The following is a 26,734-nucleotide window of genomic DNA, read 5'->3' on the forward strand; positions in this document are numbered from 1 at the left end:
TTTCAACAGATGTAATATTTAATGTAATATTATTAAGTTAAATTATTTAACATTTCCTGTGAATTAAATACAATTTTTTGTTTGATAATATTTTTTCTTACAATAACTTGAGTAACAGGGTTGAATAAGGTTTACAAATGCATTTAAATTTACAGTTTGTGTAAAAATAGAGAAAATGGATTGAGATTATTTTCTTCTCGTCATGATGAAGAAAGGGTTCAAATTTTGTCATGTCCTGTGTGTCACAATTTTCAAGGAATATGCTTTTTTTGAAACACTGATCCATTTATTTTTTCATTGTGAAAAAATAACTCAAAACCTTTGGGATAGTTTTTATCATCATATAGGTAAGCACCTTGATTCTTCCAAATTGATTCAGTTAAAACATATAATCTTTTACTATACAGGTACAACAAACACTCAAATGAATTGCATTATTTTTTATATTATTTTGTTTGAAAAATGTTTTAATCACAAGCAAAAATTCTCTAACTCGCAGTCTACTGTTTTACATTTTTTTCACATTTCAAAACAAGAAAAGTGACAGATTCTTGAAATATTATGATGATTTTTTGTAATGCCACTGATGCATAATATTTTTTTTACTTTACATGAAGATATCTGTTTTGTCTTTTGTACAGTGCGTGCAGAATTATTAAGCACGTTGATTTTCTTATCATATTTTTTTTTCCAGGCACATTTTACCAATTCCAAACCACATTAATCGTAATAACTACAATTAATTTTGTATTTAATCATTTATAAGTGATTTTCTTTTACAGATAAAATAAGCCAAAAAAGAGATTTAACTCAGACTGAAAAGTCAAAAATTATTAAATGCCCATGAGAAGACTGCAATACTAATGCAATACTAGAAATTGCAGTTAAGGCATGACCATTGGACAGTGAAATACTCATTGAGTCAGCAGGGTCAGACAAAAACAGGTGGAGAAGAAATTACACATGTTAACTTTAAAATAATGAAGAATTAAGGTGAAGAATTAATTGTGAAAGAATTGTGAAACCATCATGAACCCTTTAGTCTTCAGCGCCACCATTTTCCAGAACTGCAACCTACTTGTAGTCTCCAGAAGTGCAAGGTGTCAGGATCTCAGAGACTTGGGTTAGGTAAAGAATCCTAAAATGTACCCCCCTTAATAAGAATCACAAGCTGAAGTATAGTAAAATACATGAAGACTGGTTTTATATAGGCTTTATAGACAGACAGATTGAGAGTGACTCTTGAAGGACCAGCACCACATCCTCTTCTACCACTATTTGAAGAATTTATCTTCCAGAATACAGGTATGTTTTATAAGTTTTGGGAGTTTATTTTTAGTCCATCTCCTACCCTGATGTCCGTTTTGCAGAGATGGACTAAAAATGAACTCCCAAAACTTACTGTCAGATTCTGGAAGATGAATTCTTCAAATAGTGGTAGAAGAGGATGTGGTGCTGGTCCTTTTTCACTCAATTTCACTGTCCAATGTTCATGCCTTAAATGCAATCTCTAGTATTGCATTAGTATTGCATTCTTCTCATGGGCATTTAATAATTTTTGACTCTTCAGTCTGAGTTAAATCTCTTTTTTTTGGCTTATTTTATCTGTAAAATAAAACTTGCCCTAATAATTATGCACACCTGAATATAAGCCGTTTTTTTTTATTTTTATTTCCAGCCTTCATGAACAATTATATATCACTTATAAATGATTAAATACAAAATTAATAGTAGTTATTATTAGGGGTGCACCGAAATTTCGGTCGCCGAAATTTTCGGCCGAAAATGCCATTATCGGTTTCGGGCCGAAATAAAAAAAACTGCCGAAAACGTAAACCGAAAGTGAATGCCACCCGCCCGTCCCATCCGTGCGCAAGCGCTTAGGTTTCACTCACGGTCGAGCTGTTATCACGCGTCTGCCTCAGGCCCGGCGCCACGAGGGGGCAAAAGGGGGCATTGCCCCCTCAGATCTGATTTGTGCCCCCTCAGTTTCATTTTTGTATTTATGGTTACAAATGAAATGTTTAACCTTTTGAGCGGTACAATCCCATATATGGGATTTTTTTTTATTTCAGTGCCCCTGAGAGTACGGTCCCACATATGGGATTTAGAATGTTCGGTTACGTGACATAACGGCCAGATTCAAACTGTGCTTTCGCGCGTTGGTTGGCGCTGAGCCAGAGTCGGACGCGCTCAGCGCTGTCATATATCACAACTATGCAGTGTTTTCAACCTCACAATTTTTATTTTAGGTTTCAGACAATTAAATACACATTAAGCACTAGTAAAACAATACATTTGGCGTTTGTAAAATACACACTGATGTCTGTGGAAGCAGCAATAACAATCTATTCAAATATAATTTTCCGACGTGTGTTATTCATATATCAGACAAACACAGTGGAAGTAACTATAAAGTAGTTTACTCTATTCTTCTATTCCACTTTCTTGCATGTATTTCGGGAGAAATTGATGACTCACAGGATTCTCAGAACGCGGCGCAAAGAAACAGCCATCTCACGTTATAGATCAAGATCAAGATTATTTATAAAGGTTTTTAAATGACCAAACACACTCACATACACATTTTTTTTATCAGATAGTTGATGACATGATAAGCAAGTTTGTGAGTATTTTGAATCAAAAAGGGAAAAGGAAATAAAAGCGATATTTCCGCGGTGTGTCACGTGACAAATATGACGCGTTGCCATGGAAACATTAAGGGGGAACGTTCTAAATTCTAAAATAACAGTCGCCTTGAAAAAACTCAGAGTCAGTTAGAATATTAAAATTAAGCGTGAAAGGGTTAACATATGCATAATAAATGAAGCTGGCTTATCTTTTTTTACTAAGCAAGTTATTGTGTATTGTTCATTGATGGTATAAAGTTAAGCCCCCTTAACAATTTCACATGCCCCCTCAGTCATTTCATTCTGCAGCCGGGCCTGGTCTGCCTATCAAAGATTAAGCATGTCAGAGGGCTGTCACTTATTGCACAAGCGATCGGACCAACCAACACATGTTTCGAAAACGAAAATAGGGAACGGCCTTCTCTCGGAGCGCGTCCAGCTCGTCACGATACGCCCGCAGCGAACGCACGTCACACAGCAACTGCAGGTTCTGACACACACACACACACACACACACACACACACACTCACAAAATAGCCTATTTATGTATAATATAGCGCATAATAAATGTAGCCTTCAGTAATGTTTTTCATTGATGTTATGGCAGTCCACATTGCTGACTTGTGTGCGTCTCAAGCACTGTCTTTACGTTCGTCCTAATGCCTGTTTAGTTGTCCGTGGATTTGCCTATGTTGAAAACGCATCAACGCCAAATATAGGCAATTTACTAACGATTCAATGAACACTTATGTCTCAAAAATCGAACAGGATTTTTTTCACAAAAGTGACAGCCCTATACGTGAGGACACCAAAGTTGCAATATGTAACATTTGTTCTGCAAAAATCTCCAAAATTGTGGATTTTTTTTTTGCTCAACTTTTAAAAAACGATTTTATTTAATGGAACATAAAACTTGAAGGATAATATTATTTGGTATTATTATTTATATTTATTGTTAAAATATTGTATGTTTTGTTATGTAACTGTTAATAAAAGTTTGATTATTATATTGTGATTTTTCATTTAAGATCCATTAATTTCAAGCAATTTAAATATATATATAAAATGTTTAAGTTTTTTAAAAGAAGCCATTTTCGGCTTCAGTTTCGGTTTTCGGCCAAGTGCATCCTAAATTTTCGGTTTCGGTTTCGGCCCAGAATTTTCATTTCGGTGCATCACTAGTTATTATGATTAATGTGGTTTGGAATTGGTAAAATGTGCCTGAAAAAAAAATATGATCAGTCCGCATTATATATTTATATATATATATATATATATATATATATATATATATATATATATATGGAATATTAATTTGTTTTTGTAATAGGTTTATTTATATGTATATTTTATATATAATATTTCTGATCACTTTTTTCTTACAGTAACTTGGGTAACAGGGTTGAACAGTTTAGCCATCAACATTACAATTTGCGTTAAAATTGAGAAAATGAATGGAATGATTTTCTTGTCTTCTCATCATTCTGAGAAAATTATGTCACTTCTTATTTGTCATAATTTTGAGAAAAAATGTATAGTTTGTAATGGGCAAAAAATCATGCATTTACAGGTTCGCACACAACATGAGGGTACACACCCAAATATATTTTTTTTTGGTCTTGATATCACATTCATATAATCATATTCATACCAAATTTAAACAGATTATGCAAAATTATGACATTTTGATGGTTGTGACAGTTGTGACAGATCAAAATCACCCATTTTAAAATGGCTGCTTTTCATGCTAGATCCATTTTTTAGATTAGATAACAGTTTATACACTGTCTAATAGTTCTCACAAAAAGAAAAGGATGGAATTATTGTCTGTCTCTTTTTCAGTCACTGTCCGCTCTTTGATTTCCCTCACCAACTCATCTCCTCAAATCTTCTCTTTTCAAGTGCCCACGGTCCCACCTGGGAACGTCCAGGCAGAGGCTGTCAACTCCACCACAGTCCGCTTCACGTGGAGCGCCCCGAGTCCACAGTTTATCAATGGCATCAACCAGGGATACAAGGTGAGCGTCCATCCAGTGCCCTCTATTGGTCAAGCACAGGACTGCAGTGCTTTTTCTATTGTAATGGTTTCATTACTTCCAATATATGTCATGGTGAGACAGCAGCAGCAGGATTCACATTGGCTTGTGCTAAGCGATAGTGGTCACATCTGTCCGTTTTTTTTACTTCAGCTGTTGGCATGGGAACCAGGCCACGAGGAAGATGTTACCTTGGTTACTGTAAGACCCAATTTTCAAGACAGTGTTCATGTGGGTTACATCACCGGACTGAAGAAGTTCACAGAGTACTTGACTTGCGTGCTGTGCTTCACTACGCCAGGAGATGGTCCTCGCAGCACTCCGCAGCGCATACGCACCCACGAAGACTGTGAGTGTCCTTTTTACGTATCCGTCTCTACACATAGCGATGCTCACTTCAGGCTTGCAGGTGTCTGTTTGAAAAGACTCAATGTGGGTGTCTGTATTCTCAGCCCCAGGACCTGTAGGTCACCTGAGCTTCACAGAAATCCTGGACACTTCTCTCAAAGTGAGCTGGAAAGATCCGCCCGAGAAGAACGGCATCCTCACAGGTACCCGTACCAGAAAAATGGCGATTTCTTCTGATCTTCGGAAGTGAGTGTATTCTCAACCGCTTTCTGTCTTGTGCTCGCAGGGTATCGCATTTCCTGGGAGGAATTCAACAGGACGAACACGCGCGTCACGCATTACCTGCCGAACATCACGCAGGAGTACCGGGTCACCGGTTTGACTGCACTCACTACCTACACCATTCAGGTGGCCGGGATGACCTCCAAAGGTCAAGGTCAGCTGTCGTCCTCCACCATTTCCTCTGGTGTGCCACCAGGTCAGTTTCTTCTCATTCAAAGTTTTCTTTCACTCCAAGATTGAGTCGATACCGTCATGCCATCATTTTCCAGCAAAAGTGTAGAATTTGTAGCTCCTGTATTATTATGATGACTTACTATCTCCAGCTGTTATTTCAAATCAATTAAAATTTGTGTTCATAAGATTTAATTGATATTTTGTGTGTGTTGGGGCCAGTAGAACAACTTATTTGCATGATTTATCACAACTTTTGTTCTTTTGTCAAATCAGCTTAGATAATTAATGTGGTTTAGATAACATCATATTTTTGAGTTTCTGTATATTAAACCAATCTTCTTCATTGTATTAAACGTCCACTGAAGTGCCTTGGAACACGCAGCTTTGTATGATGCGTTGATGTAATTTCCACTGAAGCAGGAAGCTAAGGCGGGACATATTGAATGACTCCTCCCCCTTTTCAAATAGCCAATAACGTTTAGTTTACTTCACAGACTGCAAGTCGTACTTGACAGGATTTAATAGTAGAGGTGTGATTAAATTCTAGCCATTTCATTCTTAACCAACATACAGTTGGAAAACAGAATAATATGCAATAAGCTGGCCAGGTGGTATTTATAGCATAGGGGGCGGGACCCTTTAGATTCTAGAGAGCATTTGATTGGACAGCTGATAGTTGACAGTAGAAGCTGAAGTCCAGTGCATTGGACCAGTCCAGTCCATTTAGTTTTGAATGCTTTTATCTCCTAAATGCGAATTTTGTCATTATTTTGGAACACACCAGCTAATTCTTAAACTTAAGGCTAACAAATTCATACTAAAAGCTAAAAAACTTACATTTTGATTTCAGGGGGCCTTTAACTCAATTTTTTTAATTCAATGAATTAAAATTTTTAAGGCATCCAGGTAACTTATGTTTTTAAGTTAAACCAACAATATTTTTTTTTTTACAGTGAAAGCAAAAAAAAAAAACTTTACTGTTCAGACAACCGGGTTGTACATTCCTTAGGATGTTAACTTTAACTGTGTACCCTTATTAACCTTCCTCTTGATATCAGAGTTAATGAAGGTACGCTGAATTTGATGGCATTGTGCATTAATATTCATAATCTTCAGCCACCTCTTAGACACAAGAAAGAGACTAAACACAGTGAGACAAGACACCGTGAAAAAAATGCTTTGAAGTTGTCCTCTTTAGATGCTTATAATGAAGCATCGGTATGCTGGATGGATCACACTGTTTTTAAATCAAACCTATCTTGTCTCACTTTTTGTTCCCCATGATGCTAATTTGAAAGCTTCTGCTTCTGCATGCAAAAATTAACTGATGGCAGACAGAAATGTGTCATGCAAATATGGACAATGTGCATCTCTCTTTGATTCTGAATGCAAGGCAGGGGAAAGTAAAAGTCTTTTGCATATTGTTCAGTAAAGTCTTACTTCACTTTTTAATTCAGCACGAGGCATTGCGAGTGAATTGCAATAATATTGTTCCAATGCCTTTTATTTGTTTCCCACTGAGCCATTTCTACCATTCATCCTGCATTTTTCGTTGCTCCCGTTCCCATAGAGATGCCTGGACCTCCTACCAACATCGCCATCTCCAACATCAGCCCACGTTCAGTTACCCTGCAGTTCAAACCAGGCTATGATGGCAAAACATCTATCTCACGCTGGCTGGTAGAGGCTCAGGTAGTTCAGAACAAATTTACGTTGAGAGCTCAAGCTATCACCTTTTTTATTAGCCATCACTGATCTCTCTCTTTCCTTTGTTGCACGTTCAGATCGGTGTTATCGGAGAAAACGAGGAGTGGGTCATGGCCCATCAGTTGGCCAATGAGCCTGATGCACGATCCCTTGAGGTCCTGGGCCTGAACCCCTACACGTACTACAGGTCCATCCCCTGCGACATGTTGAAATCTGAAATGTACTGGGCCATTCTACAGATTTGGTTCAATGTCAGAGTTGGAAACATCTTGAAAAAACTTTGTCTTTTCCCACAAATATTTTATGTATGCAAATTGTATAATATCCAAGGTACACATAATTGTGCAGTTAATTCTTATATTGTAATTTCAGAAAGTGTTGGAATATTTTTCCTCTCCCCAAATTTGTCACTAGCGAAACACAATAATATATAATTTATTATATTATATTTATTTATTAATTAACAAAATATTATGATTTTGTTTACATCTGCCTTGTAAATATATTTCTTGCTATTTTATTAAAAAGTTTTCACAGGTAAATCAATAACAATTAAAATTTTAACGATATTTCAGTTGCAATTTATGAGATTTGTGTATTTTGAATCCAATCTTTTTTCAAAGTTAAGGATTCATTATTTTGAATATACATTGAACCAAACACTATCATAACATCTTGTCCTGTTTCGATAGTGACAATACTAGTGATACTTTTAAGCATAGTTCAAAGATGCTAATCAGCACATGGTTAGCTAGCATAGTTCTGAACAATTGTACACACACACACACACAGAAAAATAAATTTTATCGAATAACACCCCAAAAAACAATGATGTCACAACCGAAACTTTTACCACATGTTTCGATTGTGACTGTTTCGGTAGAGACAATTTTCGATACTTTTGAGTCTAGCTCAAAGATGCTAATCAGCACATGGTTAGCTAGGACAGTTCTGAACAGTTGTACACATAAAAACTACATTTTATCGAATAACACCCCAAAAAACAGTGATGTCACAACTGAAACTTCACCACGTTTCGGTTGTGACTGTTTCGGTAGTGACAATTTTAGATACTTTTGAGCCTAGCTCAAAGATGCTAATCAGCACATGGTTAGCTAGCACAGTTCTTAACAGTTATTCACACATAAAAATTCAATTTTATGGAATAACACCCAAAAAACTTTGCTTAATTGCAGAAAAAAGGTTTTTGTTAGTGACGTTCCTTTTAGTTACACGCAGATTTTCAGACTTTTGAACACATTTACCTCAAATGATGGGACCTATTTACTCACTATGTAGCTATGAGACAGAGGGACACAGGAATATTTCCTGATCAAAAATGTAGGGGTGTAGTCAAAATCAGCCTCAGCCAATGGACTTAAACACACACTGTTTCGGTAGTGACATGACAACATGGGACACATTTTTTTACATAAAGTTTCATGATTTACAAAGAAAAAATATTTTTTTTTTACTTCTAAAATCTAAAAAATGTTTTTTTAAAACATCATTGGAAAAAATTGCTACAATTATTTTAATATCATTTTCATAAGTTGAAATTTAGGTATTGAGGTTCAAGACAGCCACCTCCCAATTGAAAGTACCCATAAATTATGATTTTATATGTATTAAGCTTACTGATATTTTAAATATTATTGTAGGATTCAATAGATAATAATACGAATTTGGTTGTGGGACCGCAGTTTGCACCAATTCTGTAGAATGGCCCATATACGGTGCCTGAAGGCTGCGTTATAACTGGCCGTTTGATTTTAGGTTTCGAATGAGGCAGGTGAATATAGTAGGCACAAGCCCACCCAGCCAGCCATCCAGGAAGATCCAGACCCTACAGGCTCCTCCTGACATCGCCCCAGCCAACATCACTCTCCGCACAGCCAGCGAGACCAGCCTGTGGCTCAGATGGGTGGTACGTATGGGTTCTGGAACATGATCGATTTGCTTAAGAGGAAAAGATGTGTGTTCGTTTTAATTTGAGTAGTCCGGAGATTGCATTTCCACCCATAGGAAAATTTTATTGATCAGTGTTTGCTTGTTCATATAGCTTTGTAGAATTAATATAGGTCCCAGTCTTTTATTTAAGTAGCAACTTATATCAATGTTTCTTATTGCTTCCTATTCCCAATTACGGAGAAATTGTTATGTTAAATATGTTATTTATTTGGAAAGTTCTGATAATTAGATCTTGGAAGAAATGAATGAGAACTGTTGGTATCTCAATTTTACTTTGGCATCTCCACAAATTTGAGAACGTTTTCAGACATTGGGTCCCATTCACCTTAGTCCTAACCCTATCCCTACCTGTAAACCTAACCCTATACTTATTCCTAAATCAGAGGGACATGATGGTGAATAACACTGATGTAGAAGCACCTAACCCTGGTTGTAAGCCTAAACTTGACATCAACTGTAAACTTGTCTCTCAAATCTGTTTAATCTGGAGCTGCCGTATTGATAAATTAACTAAATTAATAACTTTTTTACAACAGAAATGAATCAACACTGAACTTACTTAAGCTGGACAATGACAGTATTTTTTTCTAGAGCTGCTGTGCAGCCAAATAAACTTTGTTGCATTATTTTCCTGTTATCATTGTAAAGCCGCTTTGAAACAATTTGTATTGTAAAAAGTGCTATATAAATAAAGGTTACTTGACTTAACCTTGGACATGTGATCACTCATTTAGAATACTCCAAATTCATTAACATTAGAAAGAGGTTAAAAACAAATTAATGTGCGTACATGTTGTGAATTTTTTGGAAAATGCTCACAATTAGAGACCCATTGTCTTTTCTGAAGAGACATATGTGAGATTATTGGGGTCTTCTTCTCGGGAGATACATCAGACAAATTAGAAACTTAAGCAGAAGTCTCCATTTGCATCACATTGTTTTGGGAGAAACAGTTGGGGTATTGAAGAGATTTCATTTGTGATTGTATTTCCCTAACGGTGATAAGACCTGGTCGAGTGGTGATAAATATTCTAAGATGCTAAGATTTCTAATCTAAGTTGAAGTGTGTCTGTATTCTAGCCGCTGCCAGAATGGGAATACAATGGCAATCCAGAGCTGGTGGGCTACAGGGTGCAGTACTCACGCCTGGGCTCAAAGGTTGGGGTCCTGTCCCACATCATTCCTGACAGGCTAGAGAGAGAGTTTACCATTGAGGACCTGGAGGAGTGGACAGAATACGAGGTCAAAGTGCAGTCGTTCAATGGCATCGGGCCAGGACCGTGGAGCCAGCCAGTTCACGGGAGAACCAGAGAGTCAGGTGAGAAATCTGCTGTGCTTTCTTTCCTCCCTCCCTTGTACTTTTGCTCTTTTGTACCTTCTCAAATGCTTTTACAGCAATGCTGACCTTTGAATTAATTATGATGGCTGCCCACAGGAACACTTTATTGCTCAAAGGTTGTTCCTTTATTGTCCGGGAGTCTTAATGGAGTTTGCAGTTATGATTGAACTAACTTTGTATCGCCTAAAATTCTTATGAGAAATAAAACATAGATGAGACAATTGCTGGCATACAGTAAGAGAAGATACCTATAAAATAACTGTGGATAGTATAACTCAGATAATTGATGAGACATATTTGAGTTTTGATTTCAGACTTAGCAAATCCAAGTTTCTGAGATTGTTGAGATCTCATCTGAAACTTTAGAAGAGATATGACACTCCCTGGGGTCTTTTTCTCCATTTGCTCTCTGTTGCTTAGAGTAGACCATTAAAAAGTTATTTGTTTCATGCAAGTATTGAAAAAAAAGTTACTTTCTCATCAGTCAAACTGTCTGTCATCCACAGTTTGATTAACAGCTGGCAGCGCAGTCGAAAACACGTTTTTACAATTATGTACTGAATTGTAACCAGACTGCATTGGTGTATGCTTTATCTTGTAAACATGTGACAGGTACAATTAATGACAAAATGCACGCTGTTCCCGTTTGAAACTCTGATCGTTCTTACAGTTGTTAATTGTATGTTTTTTCCATTTGTTAGTCCCCTCCAGTGGCCCTGCAAATGTTTCAGCTTTTGCTACCACCTCCAGCAGCATCCTGGTCCGCTGGGGTGACGTGCCAGAGACTGACCGCAATGGATTAATTTTGGGCTATAAGGTACATTGTTAACTGGATTCCTACTAGATTTATTGACCTTGAATTCATTGCAGTAGTGAAAAGATGCATCTATTCCTCCTCATTTCAGGTAGTATACAAGGAGAAGGATGCAGAGTCAGCTCTACGTTTCTGGTCGGTTGAGGGAAATACCACTTACAGTGTCCAGCTCACTGGTCTTGGGAAGTATGTGCTTTATGAGATCCAGGTTCTATCCTTCACCCGTATAGGAGATGGCATGCCAAGTTCTCCGCCCATCTTTGAGCGCACACTTGATGATGGTGAGAGTCTAAACCACAATTAACAACCACCATAAGTTATTAAGCTTATGTTGTGCTAGTTACATTTAATTTTTTTAACAGTACCTGGGCCTCCAGTCGGGATCCTTTTCCCTGAAGTTAGGACTTCCTCAGTGAGACTGATCTGGCAGCCCCCTGCTCAGCCAAATGGCATCATCCTTGGTAAATTGGGTGCACTATATATGATTTTTGCAGTCCTTTACTATTGTGACTTGTCAGATTGATTCATGATCACAGTGTGACCATGGGTAAAATCTATGGTGCACTGGGCCACGGTCTTTCACATCAGATTGGATTGGTACACATCGCAGCCGAAACTTTTCTCCCAAACGTCCCATTGACATTTCGTTGGAGCAGTCACACTGCACGATGGTACGATTGCAGAATTTCTAAGATTTACCGCATTTAATCAGCTGTCAATGAACATTAGTGTTGTCAAAAGTACTGAAATTTTAAAAATGTGACAATACCAGCAATTCCCTCTAGTATATTGAGCGCTGTTCAACGGATTCTTAAACACCTCTGATTGGCCATTCTGTTGACACGCTCAACATAAATGTTTCTGATTGGCCATTGTGTTGACGTGCTAAACATGTATGTCTGTGAATGGCTACAATGATCAACGCTTCAAAAACACGTTGTCTTCACCGAACGCTTACACAGACACACATGGGAGCATATGAAAGCAGGCGTCTATCAGCGGATCCCTAATATATCCACTGACAGACAGATCCGCTGATAGACGCCTGCTTTCAAAAGCTCCCGTGCTTTTGACAACACTAGTGAACATGTTACACTAGCTGATTAAAGATTAGAAACAAGACTTACTCTGCAAAAAGAGCAAACCAGTTGAAAGTTAGTGCATCCGCCTCCCATTCTGGTTGATGCTAGCTCAAATCCTGCCCAGAGCAGTGTGGGTAGGACTAGTTTTTTTGGAGCCGTGATCCGGATGGGAGTGAGGTTTAGGCAGTGAGCGTAATAAAAGTTAGCTGATAGAGATACCTGTGCAGGCAACCTTACTAGACGCCAGAGGCTGTGGTCTTTTGTGTCCTTGTAAGTGCGTCCGCATCCCATTCTGGTAGGCGTTGGTTTGAATCCCATTTGAAGGGGTGCTTGTAGGAACAGTTACATGATAATCAAATTCACAATCTACTAACAGTTTCTCTCATCTAGCCTATCAGATTGCTTACCGGAGAAACTCCTCCAGTATTACCTCCGCCATCGTCGATGTGCTCAACCCAAGTGCGCGACAGTATACAGCAGCTGGACTGAAACCAGAGAGTTTTTATGTGTTCCGCCTCACAGCCCAGACTCGAAAGGGCTGGGGAGAAGCGGCCGAAGCACTGGTGGTCACTACAGAAAAGAGAGGTACTGCTTCACCTCTCTTTACAAGGTCAGGTGCTGTTTACTACATGTCATTGATTAAAACGACTCATCTAATCTCCCCTCAGCACGCCCACAGCCCACAAGTCGTCCCGTTGTGCCTCAGGAAGAGGTCCTGGCCCGCAGTGTGCTCCTGTCATGGGAACCAGGCAGCGATGGTCTGTCACCCATCCGATACTACACAGTCCAGTACAGAGAGCTGCCCGACAGCAACTGGACTGTCCACTCGGCATCAGTCAACCATGAGGCCACCTCTTACATCATAGACAGGTAAGCCTGAATTGATCCCGTGTCAAACTTTGAGGGTCATAGAGGACAAAACTGGTAGCACCGCAGTAGTCCTACTGAGCTTTTTTCCTGTTTGCAGGCTCAAGCCTTTCACTTCCTACCAGTTCAGAGTGAAAGCCACTAATGATATTGGGGACAGCGAGTACAGCGAGGAGAGCGAGGCAATCACCACTCTACAGGACGGTAGGGGCAACTGCGAAACGCTTTAATGCTGTCGAGGCCTGAGATGAATCATAATGTGGCCAAAATTGGATACAGCCAGTGAAGGGGAAAAACTGCTGGGTTACCTCATGCTTGACCTTTGGCGTGTAACCAGAACGCTGCTAACAGTTCCACCACTATTAGCTGGATTTCACTCTTGGTTGTTCGACTCTTATCAGGGTCTTTGCAGCTCCGCAATCATTAGCTGAACAAACTGTCTGTTTGTGTTCCATTAGCTCCCGACAAAGCTCCCACAATCCTCTCTGTGACGCCGCACACCACCACATCTGTGCTGGTCCGCTGGAAGGTGAGGTCTGATTCATCACGCTGTTCTGAGAGGGAACACGGGTCTTTATCTGTTGTTGAATGTTGTGTTTACAAACGGGAGATAATGATAATCTGTTCAAACCCATCCAGCCACCCCCCGAGGAGGAGATCAATGGCATTTTGCTTGGTTTTCGAGTACGCTACAGAGAACTGCGTTACGATCGCCTACGCAGCTTCACAGTGCGCACAGTGAACAGCCCACCAGGCAACTGGGCTGAGCTCACAGGTGAGTCTCAAATAAACTCACTCAAGTCTAAATTAGTATTTGTCTATCTAGCCCTGTTATCTACAAAAACTTACAGTGGTAACAATAGCCTTATAAAAGACGGTTTGTACCATGGTACAGTCAAGGGATAATATGATGACTTGATTATTATATTCATGTACCTTGGTATTACAACCATGTATTTCAAGATACATCAAAGAATAAAAATACATAGTACAGGATACTTAATTTGATCAGTTCTTACTTTCCCTGAGAATCAAACCCATGACCTTGGTGTTGTTAACACAATACTCTATTGTTTGAGCTACAGAAAGCACAGGAAACTACTACCATCATGGTACTTTTAATAAAAACAATTGTAACTAAGCCATATTGGCATTAAACCATGGGTTTTGTATGGGAAGTGTTTGTGCTGATCAAAAAGTACTTGCGTCACAATCACATGTATATAAGTACATGGAGAGATAAGCTAATCCAGCAAAATGCTAACTCGTTTGTTTTGTGTTTCCCTGTAACTGAACATTGTGGCTCATGGCATTAACATGCATTGAAGCTTTACAATGTTTGATAATGAGGACTGTGTTAATTGTTTTCTGAGCAGTTTGTTTCTCTCCCGAAGTCTGTAGAGCTGCCAGTCTTTCTGCTAGCATGAGCTAATGCGCTAATCCAGCTCTTTTTTTCTCTCTTTCTCTTACTTACTCTTTATCTCTCTCCCTCTTTAACTTTGATCTTACTCACTGCCATCCTCTCCCCTCTACTCAACCGTCCTCAGCCCCGTACAGTGTGAGGAACCTGACCGAATCCTCACTTACACAATACGAGCTGGACAGTAAGTCCTGAGATTCGCTCTCGCTCTTTCATCAGTGTTTCTATCGTCATCATTTATACCAGTGTTGGGGAAGCTACTTCAAGCTGTTCATAACTGAAGTAGTTTAACTGCAGTCAAGCCATCCAATAAACAGTTAGCTGAACTACCAATAAAACTGCAATGAACCTATATAACCGTTCAAAAGTTTGGGATGGTTTTTGTTTGTTTGTTTTTTTCAGGCAGGATGCATTAAATTAATCAAAAGCATTTTGGAGCATTTAAAATATTATATTATTTTCTTAATTAAGTTCTTAAATTCTAAATATTCAAATCTGTTAATATCACTTCATGCATGCTTATTAAATTAAATTTGATATTATTGTTTCTATTGAAATCTGAATGTATAATTTTAAAATATTGTTGATGATTAATATTATTAAGGATATTTTTATGCATATCTATACAAATTAGATATTCTCACAGGGACTCAAATCTGTCTATCATTTTCTTTTTCGCAACAGTTCTCTTTAATGAAACATCTGAATGAACAAATTCACTGAGATGAATCAGGAAACAGTAGCTCATTACTGGAAAAGTTACTCTGATTATACTAAAGAACATTAAGTTAGCAGCATCGTTCATTATGGTTAGTTACTCCCCAACACTGCTTTCCAGTCATCCACTCCTTCATCCTGCCAAACTCAATCTCTGAACTCCAGTTGCGAGTAGTACTCTTTCTCACACCTCGTTTATTTGCTCACACGAGAGCCCAGTCTCATTTGTCTCTCTTCTCACGTCTGACTGTGCCCATTTCTCTCCACACTGTCATTGGCTTTTCCTCACAACTTCTCACTTCATTGGAACGGGATCATTATGTTTTAGCACCACTTAAGGTTTTATCATGCAATATTGAATAGGGTGTGCACTTTTTTTCCATTGTTCAGATCTGAATAAACACAAGCGCTACGAGATCCGACTGAGTGTGTATAATGCAGTAGGGGAGGGGCCCACCAGCTCGCCACAGGAAGTGTTTGTGGGAGAGGCGGGTAAGGACACAAGTATTCCTCCTTGATGCTCTCAGTCAATATTATTGATTTCACAGTCTAATAAAACATGCAGTAGTGATGTCAGTCAGTATACAGTCTAATAAATCAGTCAGTCTGGTTTGATCATCTCTCTCTCTCGCTCTCTCTCTCTCTCTCTCTCTCTCTCTCTCTCTCTCTCTCTTCTCATCAGTGCCCACCGCTCCACCTCAGAATGTCGCTATCCAGTCCTCAACAGCCACTCAGCTTGATGTCACATGGGACCCTCCTCCAGTGGAGGCCCAAAATGGGGATATTCAAGGCTATAAGGTAGGACACTTGAGTGTGCCTCAGCAATTCAAAGATCAATTCAAAACTAAAACAGTGGTTCTTTGAGCGCCCCCTGATGGTGTGCAACACAACTGTGGAAATGCTGTCAGTTACCAAAGAAAATAATTCTGGATCGTCCCTCAGTTCGAAAAAGCAAACAAATTATTGCTTATTTGATATGACATAGTCAACAACGCTACATTGGCTAAACCAATAATGTGAGTTTAGTGAGGGATGAAAGGCGAGTATGTGTGACCTGACAAAGCCGATTTACTGTTGAGGCCCGTTCACTCCAAGAATGATAACTACAATGACTATATAAACGTCCACACCAGCATACAATATGGCTCTGCATGTGCTGCAGTTTGTTGTCTGCCACTTTAAATGCTCGAGGTCTGATTCTGATTGGCTGTCAATGCCAACAAAATGCTTGTGAAAATGAATCCAATTATAACTTTCTTCTGTGTGATATGACATAGTTGTGGTGTGGACTGTGACTACTGTCCTTGGTGTATATATACATATAGGCCTATACATACAGCAAGCTATTGATAGAGAATTGTTTTAAAACTCTTCTGTGGTTTCAGTGATTTTCAACAAACTTCCAAGGGGGCCTCAAGATGACTTACAATTATTTAAAATAAGTCAAAACAAGCATGAAAATAAGCTGAAACAACTATATATGTATATATGTATAATAAGACAAAACAAGCATGAAAATAAGCTGAAACAACTATATATATATATATACTGAATATACATCTTTCTAGTTATGCCAAGCTCTAAAATATTTTATTGGGTAGAAATTTGAGTGAGGGATGGCCTTCAAATATTGTTTTGGACAATGGTGTTCCTTGAAGTAGAAAATTAGGTTCAGATCCACTGCTTTAAAGTACTAAAATTATAAATTCTTTATGTTTCTTGTTACAATTTAAATAAATACAAGACAGTGCATAGGTCTAATTAGATGCTCTAAATGCCCATTCACACCAAGGACAATAACTTTAACAATAATTATAACTATAAAGTTTTAATAATCGTTCTAATTCAATGAGAATAGGGAAAGTTACTTTCAGAAAAAAAAAAATTTCCAGCTGAAAAAGTTTTTCCAGCTGATTAACAATAAAAAACTCTGACAGCCAATCAGAATGCACCAGACTTAAACAAGCTCGAGGTTCTACTAAACAACGTTATTGTGCATTGGTTTGGACGCTAATATAATTACCATTACCTTTAGTTATCGTTCTTGGTCAGAATAGGCCTTAAGACAAGCCCGCATTCTTGCACAAATAGGCTTTTATTCTATTCTATTAGTAAAGAATAATAACCAGGTGACTAATTGATCCTTAGCCTGATAGACTGATTTAATCAGACTTGGTCTGAAAAGTTTGAGGACTGCTGCTCTAAAATATTAAGCTTAATAGCCCATCAGACTGACGAATTCTGAAGTAATTAATTTATGTGATTTGTCTTGCTAGATTTATTATTGGGAGTTTCAGCTGCAGAATGAGACTGAGCGACTCCGCACTCTCTTCCTGCCGGAGCTGAGCGTGAAGCTGAAGAACTTGACAGGCTACACCACCTACATGATCAGCGTGGCTGCCTTCAACGCGGCAGGGGACGGCCCGCGCTCGCTGCCCACCAGAGGGCGCACTCAGCAAGCAGGTGACCATGGGACTCAATGCAAAATACATCAATCAACAACCAGTGAAGTGACCTTCATGCTTAACCCGCTTTGGGAGAATGTCCTAGATCTTTGATCCCACTGTTTTCCCAAAAATCCCTGCTGGAAAGGTTATTAATTTTCAATTGGACGGATCACATCATATGGATTGCATGAGGGCTATGGTGTTAGATTATGAAGGAGAATCTTGGGGGGTAGACCGTTGGAACGGAAGCTCATGACAGTTCATTTAGGACCGGGAGCTGGGAACTGGGTTTGAGAAAATGGGCCACATATTGAGGAAGTGTTTTTTGGCAGGTCAGCTTAAGTAGAACTCTGTTCCAAGCGATTGAGAAAAGTTAATTCAGCCTTTTTCCGCTCCCTTAAAGACTGTGACAGTGTAGTGAGGAAGTAACAATGAGAACAGTACAGGCGAGACTGAATCTTGGCTCAGCTTACACTAAGACACTGGGAGATGAGCCAACTCAAGTCTTCGTGCCAATCTTCCGGAGGGCAAACTAACTCCTTGAATTACTGCAACATTACCCTGACCTCTAACAGAAGAAGAGTGCTTAAATATACATGTGCTGAAAAGTACTTTTTGAGTTTTTTTTTTTTAAATCTAGCTGTGTCCAGGATCAAGAATATCTTTTGACACCCTTGCCAAATAGTGGGTGAATTGAGGAAAAATAATAAATAATACAGTATAAAATAAAAATAAAGAAATATTTCTTATCAGCATTATTGACAACTTTCATTATATAGTGTATATAATGATGTCAGTCAAAAATAAAAAAAGTATTCAGCAAGGATGCATTAATTAAATCCATCAAAAATGACTATAAAGACATTTGTAAGAGATTGAAATAGATTTATTTTGAACTTTCTATTTATCAAATAATCCTGAAAAAATTATATACTGTATCACGGTGTCCACAAAAAAAAATACATATATATATTGCTTTTAAACTGTTTTCAACATTGATAATTATCAGAAATGTTTCTTGAGCAACAAATCATTATTAGAAAGATCTCTGAAGGATCATGTGACACTGAAGCCTGGAGTAAAGATGCCGAAAATACAGAAATCACAGGAATAAATTACATTTTAAAATATATTAAAATAGAAATCATTGAAAAATCCCAATCCCAAACTTTTGAATGCTATAGTATAGTGTATGATAATTGAAATACTGTTTTTACATTACACATACAGCCTAATCTCAGTTTTTGTGTGAAATTGCACCTGTTAAAACGAACATGTAGGCTAGACTTACTGTTTTTTGTTTCCATTGCTTTCGTTTCGGTAGCTTAAGGTCAAGAAAATTCCACAACTTCCTTGATAAAATCTTGATACCTTTATTGCCTGAGTTTAACAGCTGTTATATGTTTTCTTTTCTTTTCTAAAAGACACATAACAGATTTTGACTTTACAATTTGATTTAAACCATGTATTATGTTCCAGTTCTTAATAAAGTTACTAGCTAACTGCGAGTAACTGTTTTATTTCCATTTTTACTTGCGTTTGGTTGGTAACTTTATTTATTTTACTTTGGCAAGCATTCATTTTTGGCCCTGATTAGATCAATGGAAATCAAACAATCATAATGCATGAAACTGTGTTGGATGTTGATTGAGATCTCTTTAACTCCACAGCTCCAAGCGCTCCCAGTTTTATCCACTTTAGTGAACTCACCACTACCTCAGTCAACATGTCCTGGGGTGAGCCCAAGCAGCCCAATGGCATCGTGGAGGGATACCGCGTGGTCTACGAGCCCTGCACACCTGTGGATGGTGAGAAACTACACCACAATAAAAGCTTTTGGCTGAGCAAATTATAGAGGTAGCTTTCCATAAGCAGCTGATTTACACCATTTTCTTTTCTTTTTTACATCATGCTTTTTTAAACTTACAAATGTCTGAAATTTGCTCTCCAAATCTGGTCAAGATGAGGTTTCTTTTTGGCATGTAATGAATGGCATTCCTCTTGTGGAGTTTCCCTACGTTTGCCCTGTTATTGAGCAAGGCATGGTTAAAAAATTGTAAAGTGTGGTGCATTGGCCAAATTCCACCATAATTGGGATCAGAGAGGGAATTACTGTGGTCCCATAATGGCTCCAGTGTTGTGTTGGGGGGGGGGGGGGGACCAGATGTGCTGGGCTGCTGTTTACCAAGGGCCTGTATCTGAAGAATACTCTTCAAAGAAAAAAGCCCAACTTTCTCTGTTAGTTTAACCCCTAGAGCATGACCTCGTGCAGTGTTCACACGTATATGTGAATTTAAGTGTAAAACTCTGAAAGCAAAGTCAGTGCTTGCAAAGCAACAAAGTGTTATTTAAGCTTAGGTTTTAGCCTTTACTTCAGCGTAAATTGATTGCTGGATCAGAGACACCTTGCCTTTTAGTAACACTGAGAGCATATCTTTTTTTATGTCGGCTACACACTCGATTATCAACACATGCCATGTTCGGGAATACTGTGAACACACTGAAAACAGTAAACACTGTAGCTGCCTGCTTTAGCAAATGTAGAAGATCAACCGGGTATGTTATGCATACAGAAAATCTGGATACTCCTGCATAAATTTGCATAGTATTCATAACGTAGCTATAGTCACTGTGCAACATGAAGGTTGCTATAAATGGTTAAACAGAACAGAACTGACAGAACAGATAAACGGAAGACAATAATTTTTCAGAATGCTAATTAATATTAAGATGAGTCATGACTGTCAGATAGATGAATGCTTAACATTCTATCAATATAAGCCAATGGAACATTTTGAAACCTTAATTTTAGAGGTCGTATAAAGTATAAAATTTCTTAAAACCAGAATTTTTATGTAATTCTATTACTGCACTCTCCCATTAAAAGGTTTGGGGCCAGTACGTTTTTTTGAAAGAAGTAAAAAAAAAAAAAAAAAAACATTTGAATTGTCAATACAGTGCCACACTGCAAGCTGTGTAATAACTAGTGTTTGTATGTGTCATTGTTAGTGTTTCACTCTAGCGTGGTATCTAGAGTTTGAGTGTTTCCTCTACAGACTCCTCTCCTCACACTTCAGGTGTCAGTAAGATTGTCACAGTGGATGTGAAGGGCAGCGCCCCCTTGTGGATGAAAATCAAGGATCTGGCAGACGGAGTGACCTACAACTTTCGCATCCGTGCCAAAACCCTTACCTATGGACCAGAGGTCGAGGCCAACATCACCACTGGCCCTGGAGAAGGTCTTGTTGCCTTATATTTAGCCCAATTTGCTATTTTGTTACACCAATAAAACTAAAGCGTATAATTTCATAGCATCTTATTGCCCTATTTTGTTTTACAGGTGCTCCGGGGCCTCCGGGAGAGCCGTTTATCTCTCGTTACGGCTCGGCCCTCACTCTCCACTGGTCCAGCGGTGACCCTGGCCGTGCTCCCATCTCACGCTATGTTATAGAGGCAAGACCATCTGGTGAGTTAAAGAAACAGAAATAGTATAGAAACACAGCATTTAAGGTCATTACAGAGGGAATAATGACATCTCACCACCAACAGATGAAGGACTGTGGGATATTCTAATTAAAGACATCCCTAAAGAGGTGACATCGTACACTCTTAACCTGGATACTCTCAGAGAAGGGGTCACCTATGACTTCCGTGTCATCGCGGTGAATGACTATGGCTACGGTTCTCCAAGCGCCCCTTCTCCTTCAATCTCAGGTGAGTAAACTTGAACAAGCATGCCAGGAAGCCTTAACGGTTTTGTGTTTCATTGTGGAAACCCATTTTTCTGCTTCTTTTCTCTTTTTTACCAGCCCAAAAGGTCTCCCCCTTTTATGAGGAATGGTGGTTTCTGGTGGTTATTGCTCTCGTGGGCCTCATTTTCATCCTTCTGCTTATCTTCATCCTCATCATACGAGGCCAGAGCAAAAAATACACCAAGAAAACAGACTCAGGTGGGTTGATAAGCCAAAAACACTCAAAATTGATCCATAATCTCTCTCACTTACCCTGATTGCCCTGTCTCTTTTTGCTGACTCACGTGACTAAAGTGAGATGGACTCAATATAAGCTTTATTTTCCCATCACTGGTGGGTATCGCCATAGCGCTCTGGGAAAAAGTGATTTTCCACTTGAGAGATGCACAAAGAATCAATAGCAGTGTGTGTTTGCTTCATTTGGTTGTGGTCATTACTATCAAAATGATTGCTGACTCATTTTGCTGCCTCGGAGGGAGGCGGTCTGCTGCCTCAAGCAAAATTACATCACTCATCATCTCATGTCTTCTCTCAGCTTGGGAAAGAAAGTGACTGTCAAGTCTTTTCTCACTATTCTTGAGTTAGTTCCAAACAAAACTCAATGGTTTTGCCAGTTGCAGACTGGACCACAAACCCTTAAAGCTGTGGCAACTAGGGGTGACGGTGTAGAACACACTGCAAATCTAAGCCGTCAGACGTTCAATGTCTGCCCGAAGTTGTTGACGGCCGAACAAGTCTTTATGACTGACCTAACTGTTTATTTCCAGTTCGATTGATTAAAAAAACAAGTGCATTTATTCCTAGAAGTTGCATAAAGCCAACCAGTTAGATAAGAACATGTCAGATCAAGAAAGTCCTTTGTAGTTTGTGTGCAATTTGCATGAGCTGGTTACTGACTGTGGGCACCAAGCATGTTGTATCTTTCTGCTTAGAGTTCTGGGGAGGTCGAGTTGCTTGCTGATCTCTGAGTGTGGGAGGGATTCTCACATGTCTGCCTCTGAGCTCGGTTAGCGTTTAGTGCCAGGGTCAGTCAACAGGGTTGTGGATGTGTGAGTAGCACAAGGGAAGTGTTTGTGTAGGACACAAAGGGCTTCTCTCAAGATCCTCCCCACCCGCCTGGCCCCGTTCGGTCCTGATCTATTGGTGCCGGTTTGTTTAACTGAAGTCCAGTGAGGCCAGAAGTTCTGCAAGGTGGGAGTCACACTGTCCGTCTAGGCGGAGAGGTCACTGCTCTCTCACCTCCATGAAATCACACTTCAGTTAGACTCTGAGCCTTTGAGATCAGAGGTCTTCTGACTTTAGAAGATGTGTGCTGGATGACCTAGTGAGATTTGACTTGCCTAGCTGCCATGGTCAAGTATACAACAAGGCCAAACCCAGAGGCACACCACTAGAGTGTAGCCGTTTGAGATCTAGGCTGGTAGGCCCAAAAAGTTGTTGGATCAAGTGAGGTATGTATTTGCATAACAATACCGGGACATTTTTACGTTTTTTATCTATGTGCAGATATATGGTTTGTTGAATTTAGGATTGATAGATGTGATATGATTGCCGCCACAGTTGTCATGATCCTCCTAGATTGTCTTCTTATCTTCTGTCTGTAGGTGCCCATTCAAACTGCACATCTCTGCCCCTATCCCATGGAGAGATGGTGCGGCTGGATGAAGGACGCTTCCCTGCCCTGGAGCTCAATAACCGTCGACTCTCTGTCAAAAATTCCTTCTGCCGTAAGAACGGAATCTACACCCGGTTAGTATATGCATAAAACATGATTTCCATCCGTTGTATATATACATATAAAGTGATATCACTTCACAGAGCAACTCTTTTAACTGAATATATATTAAAATAGTGCTAATGTGATATTTTTTCTGGAAATTTTCTTTGGGGTAAACACTGTCAGTATGCTGTTGAGGACATTATTTGCACAATGGCTTTAATTCCCAAATGGCTACAAACAAAGAGCCAGAGAGGAATGTATTCTGTCCACACACAGAGCTTTGGCCGAGCCGTTGATTTAAATTCTACTTCAGGCATCCATTAAATGGATTGAGTTGGCATGGATTTTAATGACAGTCGCTCTTTTCAAATTTCCAACTGCAATCTGTCAGCTGAAAGAACACACCAGATTGGGGAAGTTGGACCACTCGGACCTCCCTCCTTTGTGTCTTATTGACATTCAAAGTGCATTCTGTAGAAATTGACTATTTATGTAAGCTGCTTCAACAAAGCATCTTTCTTCACATGCTCTTGCGCTGAGATCAGACTATATTCATGATGGTCATACCATGTCCCCGGTTGCTTAAGGACTAAGAGAAAGGTCTAAAAGACAGTACGTTATTCAATGACATTTAGGGGGGTTCAAGTTTTTTTTTAAGGACATTTTCTAGATAATTTTCTGTTGTTTTTTTTTGTGTGGGTTTTTTGCCACAGGCAACCTAAAATATCTTTCGTCACTTCTTGCACATTTAGCCAAACGTCAGCCACAACTTTGAAGTCCTTATTATCTACAATAAATTGATGATTAATGACAGCATGTAGGTTTTGTCTTTATTGTCTGATACAGATCATAACACTGTTTTCTAACCAGTTGCGATCCAACATGTTTAGACACTGCAAGCCAATCAGGGGATATTTGGTGTTTAGTTTGCAATTAGGTGGACCACGATTTTGGACTAATGAGATTTCATGGTGGGTGGAGCTACACAGTGTGACGCTTGCAGAAAGAGAAATGAAATGACCGATGTATTCGAAAAGCTTGAGCGACTGCTGTTGCTAATAATTAGCTCATTGGGCGAATGTGACCAGGTTGCATATTTTCACTAACCTTGTCAAACATTGTTTGACAACATTCAATGTAATATGTAGAGTTAAAACAGTTAAGTACATGTATCTCATCCTTTGAAGGCGTTCAAGCCTTAATTGACGGGGTCAGACCGCCCTCAAACCCTTCTGTAGTTCACGGCCTGCTTCAGGACTACTGGACATACTACTTTTGGACATATTTGCATGTACAGTGGACAAGAATGGTCTACAGTATTATAATGTAGTTTCTTTATGAAGGAGTTTGAAGGCTACTTAGCGTGATTGGATGAAGGGATGGGTCTGCTTCAAGCTTCCTCTGCTGGTAATTGGAGAAGCCGCTCTGCGCCCATTATACTGGAATGTGCTGGGGGGTTTGTGCTGGTCCTCTGCCCAGATGCAGAGGCCCAGATTTGGGATCAAAGAGCCTGAGTAGCGAAGAACTTCCACTTTGGATGCAGTCCTGCTAATGAGCTCGCATCAAGATTGAGTCACGAGAGATATCTTTGATAGAGGTAGAAAAGGAAAGGGTTTGGTATGGGACGGAAGAGATAGAGGCGAGAGATTGGGATGGATAAAAAGAATGGACGATCTCGGCGCTCTTGAATAATTGAAGCCCCTTTCTGGCTTCTGAGGGGTGTTGGGGGCTGTTTAAAGAGGCTCCGCCTCTCCGCTTCAACCTTTCTCAAACCTCAGCCTCCTCTGAATTTTAAACAGATACAATGTCATAACCCTCCCCTCCCCCTAGGTCTCTTGCTTTATTCCCAGAGGCCCAATTTTTGTCGGGACAACCCTTCCACAACCAAGGCTTTCCGTTAGTATACAGCTTGCGCATGGTCCTCTTGTTCATTTTCAGGTTGAACAAAGCTTCATATGTTTTGCCATTGATGCTATCAGCTAGTGGATGCCATGTTTTTGACAAACCCTCTTGCTTATCAGATATTCCTTTTACTCATTAGTTCCCCGCGTGGTTCTTTAAAGTTTTTCCCTCTGTGTTATTTCAGCTTGATTTATAAGCCAACTGAAGTAAAGGGAAGCTTAGCAGCCTCAGTTCAAAAGCTAATGTCTCCAGTGACCTTGGCTTTGAGCATATCAGACCTCATTATGGCAAATCAAGTAAACCCATCCTGCTATGCGGTGATCCTTCTACCTTCCTTTTTAACGAGCACAACCCCTTTTAACAGTTCGTCCACAGTAGCGCCCAATGAGTGGATGATTCCCTGTCCCTTTCCCTTCAGAAGTCTCATCATCTGTTGTTTCTCCTGGACTGTATAGACTGCTCTTTGAGTGTATTCATCCAATAAAAATCAGCTTTGATCCATGATGATGCTGCATCATTGGCTCTGCATGAGTTCCTCGTGATGTCCTTAAAACTCCTACGCAGTCAAGTCCACATTAAAGTGATAATTTACAGTCTGCTTCAAAGAAAAATCACCATGAAAGTATCAGAAAAGTGGCCCATATGATTTGTGCACTAAATTCCAAGTCTTTTGAAACCATGCAGCAATTTGGTGTGAAGAACAGGATGAAATGTCTTGATTTACTGTAGGGCTGTTGCAATATACAGGTAAAACCGTTATATTTTCAAAATGAAATATTGATATTGTGTTAATACACATTTGATAATATTGTAAATAACCCAGCAACCAGTATCTTGTTGACTCTCTAACATGGTATTGCACCTTAACGTTGGTTGCCACCCATCATAATACAGAAAAAAAGATGAAAATGAAGGTGACGATGCAGTGTGTAGCTACTACTGCGCCACAAAATTGTCTCTACCCGCACAAAAAAGTTTGCTAACCAATGTGGAAGTTTTTTGGATTTGGTAAAAAGGACGGGTTGTTAAAAACCCCAGTCTGGAGGAAGTGTAGTTCAACAGTTCTTTTTGCACACTTTTGTACTGTTATGGTTACAAACTATTTTCGCCTTCGTACACTTGAATTTTTTTTTTTTTTTTTTTTGTGAAAACACAATATAAAGATGAATTTGATGTTATAGTCATAATCGTTTTGCCCACGATAATCCTGTAGTGAAAATGTAACATTGTGAAAGACCTATTTTAACTTAAAGGGATATTGAATTGAAATGAAATCTCTGATCTCTGGGAGAGTTCACCCAAAAAACAGTTGTTTGTCAACTGTTTGATTTTCCATATTCTTCAAAATATCTTCTTTTGTGTTCAGCAGAAGAAAGAAATTCATACAGGTTTGGAACGACTTTAGGGTAAATGATGACAGAATTAAAAAATTTGGGTGAACTCTCCTTTTAACATCAGAGATTTCATTTTATCAAGTCAAGTCAAGTCAAGTATATTTGTATAGCGCTTTTCACAATACAGATTG

General features: G+C 39.1%; 1 protein-coding gene across 1 annotated transcript in view; it reads left to right on the plus strand.

Moving 5' to 3' along the window:
- The window catches only part of sdk2a (sidekick cell adhesion molecule 2a), a 56,417-nt gene that overhangs the window by 23,131 nt on the left and 6,552 nt on the right, over window positions 1-26,734 (plus strand). Inside the window, exons 17-42 of the mRNA XM_081363966.1 lie at window positions 4,534-4,649; window positions 4,821-5,016; window positions 5,120-5,218; window positions 5,302-5,493; window positions 7,042-7,163; window positions 7,256-7,365; window positions 8,955-9,105; window positions 10,230-10,467; window positions 11,190-11,305; window positions 11,394-11,583; window positions 11,665-11,763; window positions 12,775-12,969; window positions 13,053-13,254; window positions 13,352-13,455; window positions 13,710-13,780; window positions 13,891-14,026; window positions 14,799-14,855; window positions 15,779-15,880; window positions 16,071-16,186; window positions 17,665-17,851; window positions 19,506-19,643; window positions 20,913-21,074; window positions 21,176-21,301; window positions 21,385-21,549; window positions 21,645-21,785; window positions 23,192-23,336. Coding sequence (XP_081220092.1) covers window positions 4,534-4,649; window positions 4,821-5,016; window positions 5,120-5,218; window positions 5,302-5,493; window positions 7,042-7,163; window positions 7,256-7,365; window positions 8,955-9,105; window positions 10,230-10,467; window positions 11,190-11,305; window positions 11,394-11,583; window positions 11,665-11,763; window positions 12,775-12,969; window positions 13,053-13,254; window positions 13,352-13,455; window positions 13,710-13,780; window positions 13,891-14,026; window positions 14,799-14,855; window positions 15,779-15,880; window positions 16,071-16,186; window positions 17,665-17,851; window positions 19,506-19,643; window positions 20,913-21,074; window positions 21,176-21,301; window positions 21,385-21,549; window positions 21,645-21,785; window positions 23,192-23,336 — 3,676 coding nt within the window. The remainder of the gene's footprint in view (window positions 1-4,533; window positions 4,650-4,820; window positions 5,017-5,119; window positions 5,219-5,301; window positions 5,494-7,041; window positions 7,164-7,255; window positions 7,366-8,954; window positions 9,106-10,229; window positions 10,468-11,189; window positions 11,306-11,393; window positions 11,584-11,664; window positions 11,764-12,774; window positions 12,970-13,052; window positions 13,255-13,351; window positions 13,456-13,709; window positions 13,781-13,890; window positions 14,027-14,798; window positions 14,856-15,778; window positions 15,881-16,070; window positions 16,187-17,664; window positions 17,852-19,505; window positions 19,644-20,912; window positions 21,075-21,175; window positions 21,302-21,384; window positions 21,550-21,644; window positions 21,786-23,191; window positions 23,337-26,734) is intronic.

This window comes from Scardinius erythrophthalmus (genome assembly GCF_964197995.2).
Source record: "Scardinius erythrophthalmus genome assembly, chromosome: 1".
Lineage (NCBI taxonomy): Eukaryota > Metazoa > Chordata > Actinopteri > Cypriniformes > Leuciscidae > Scardinius > Scardinius erythrophthalmus.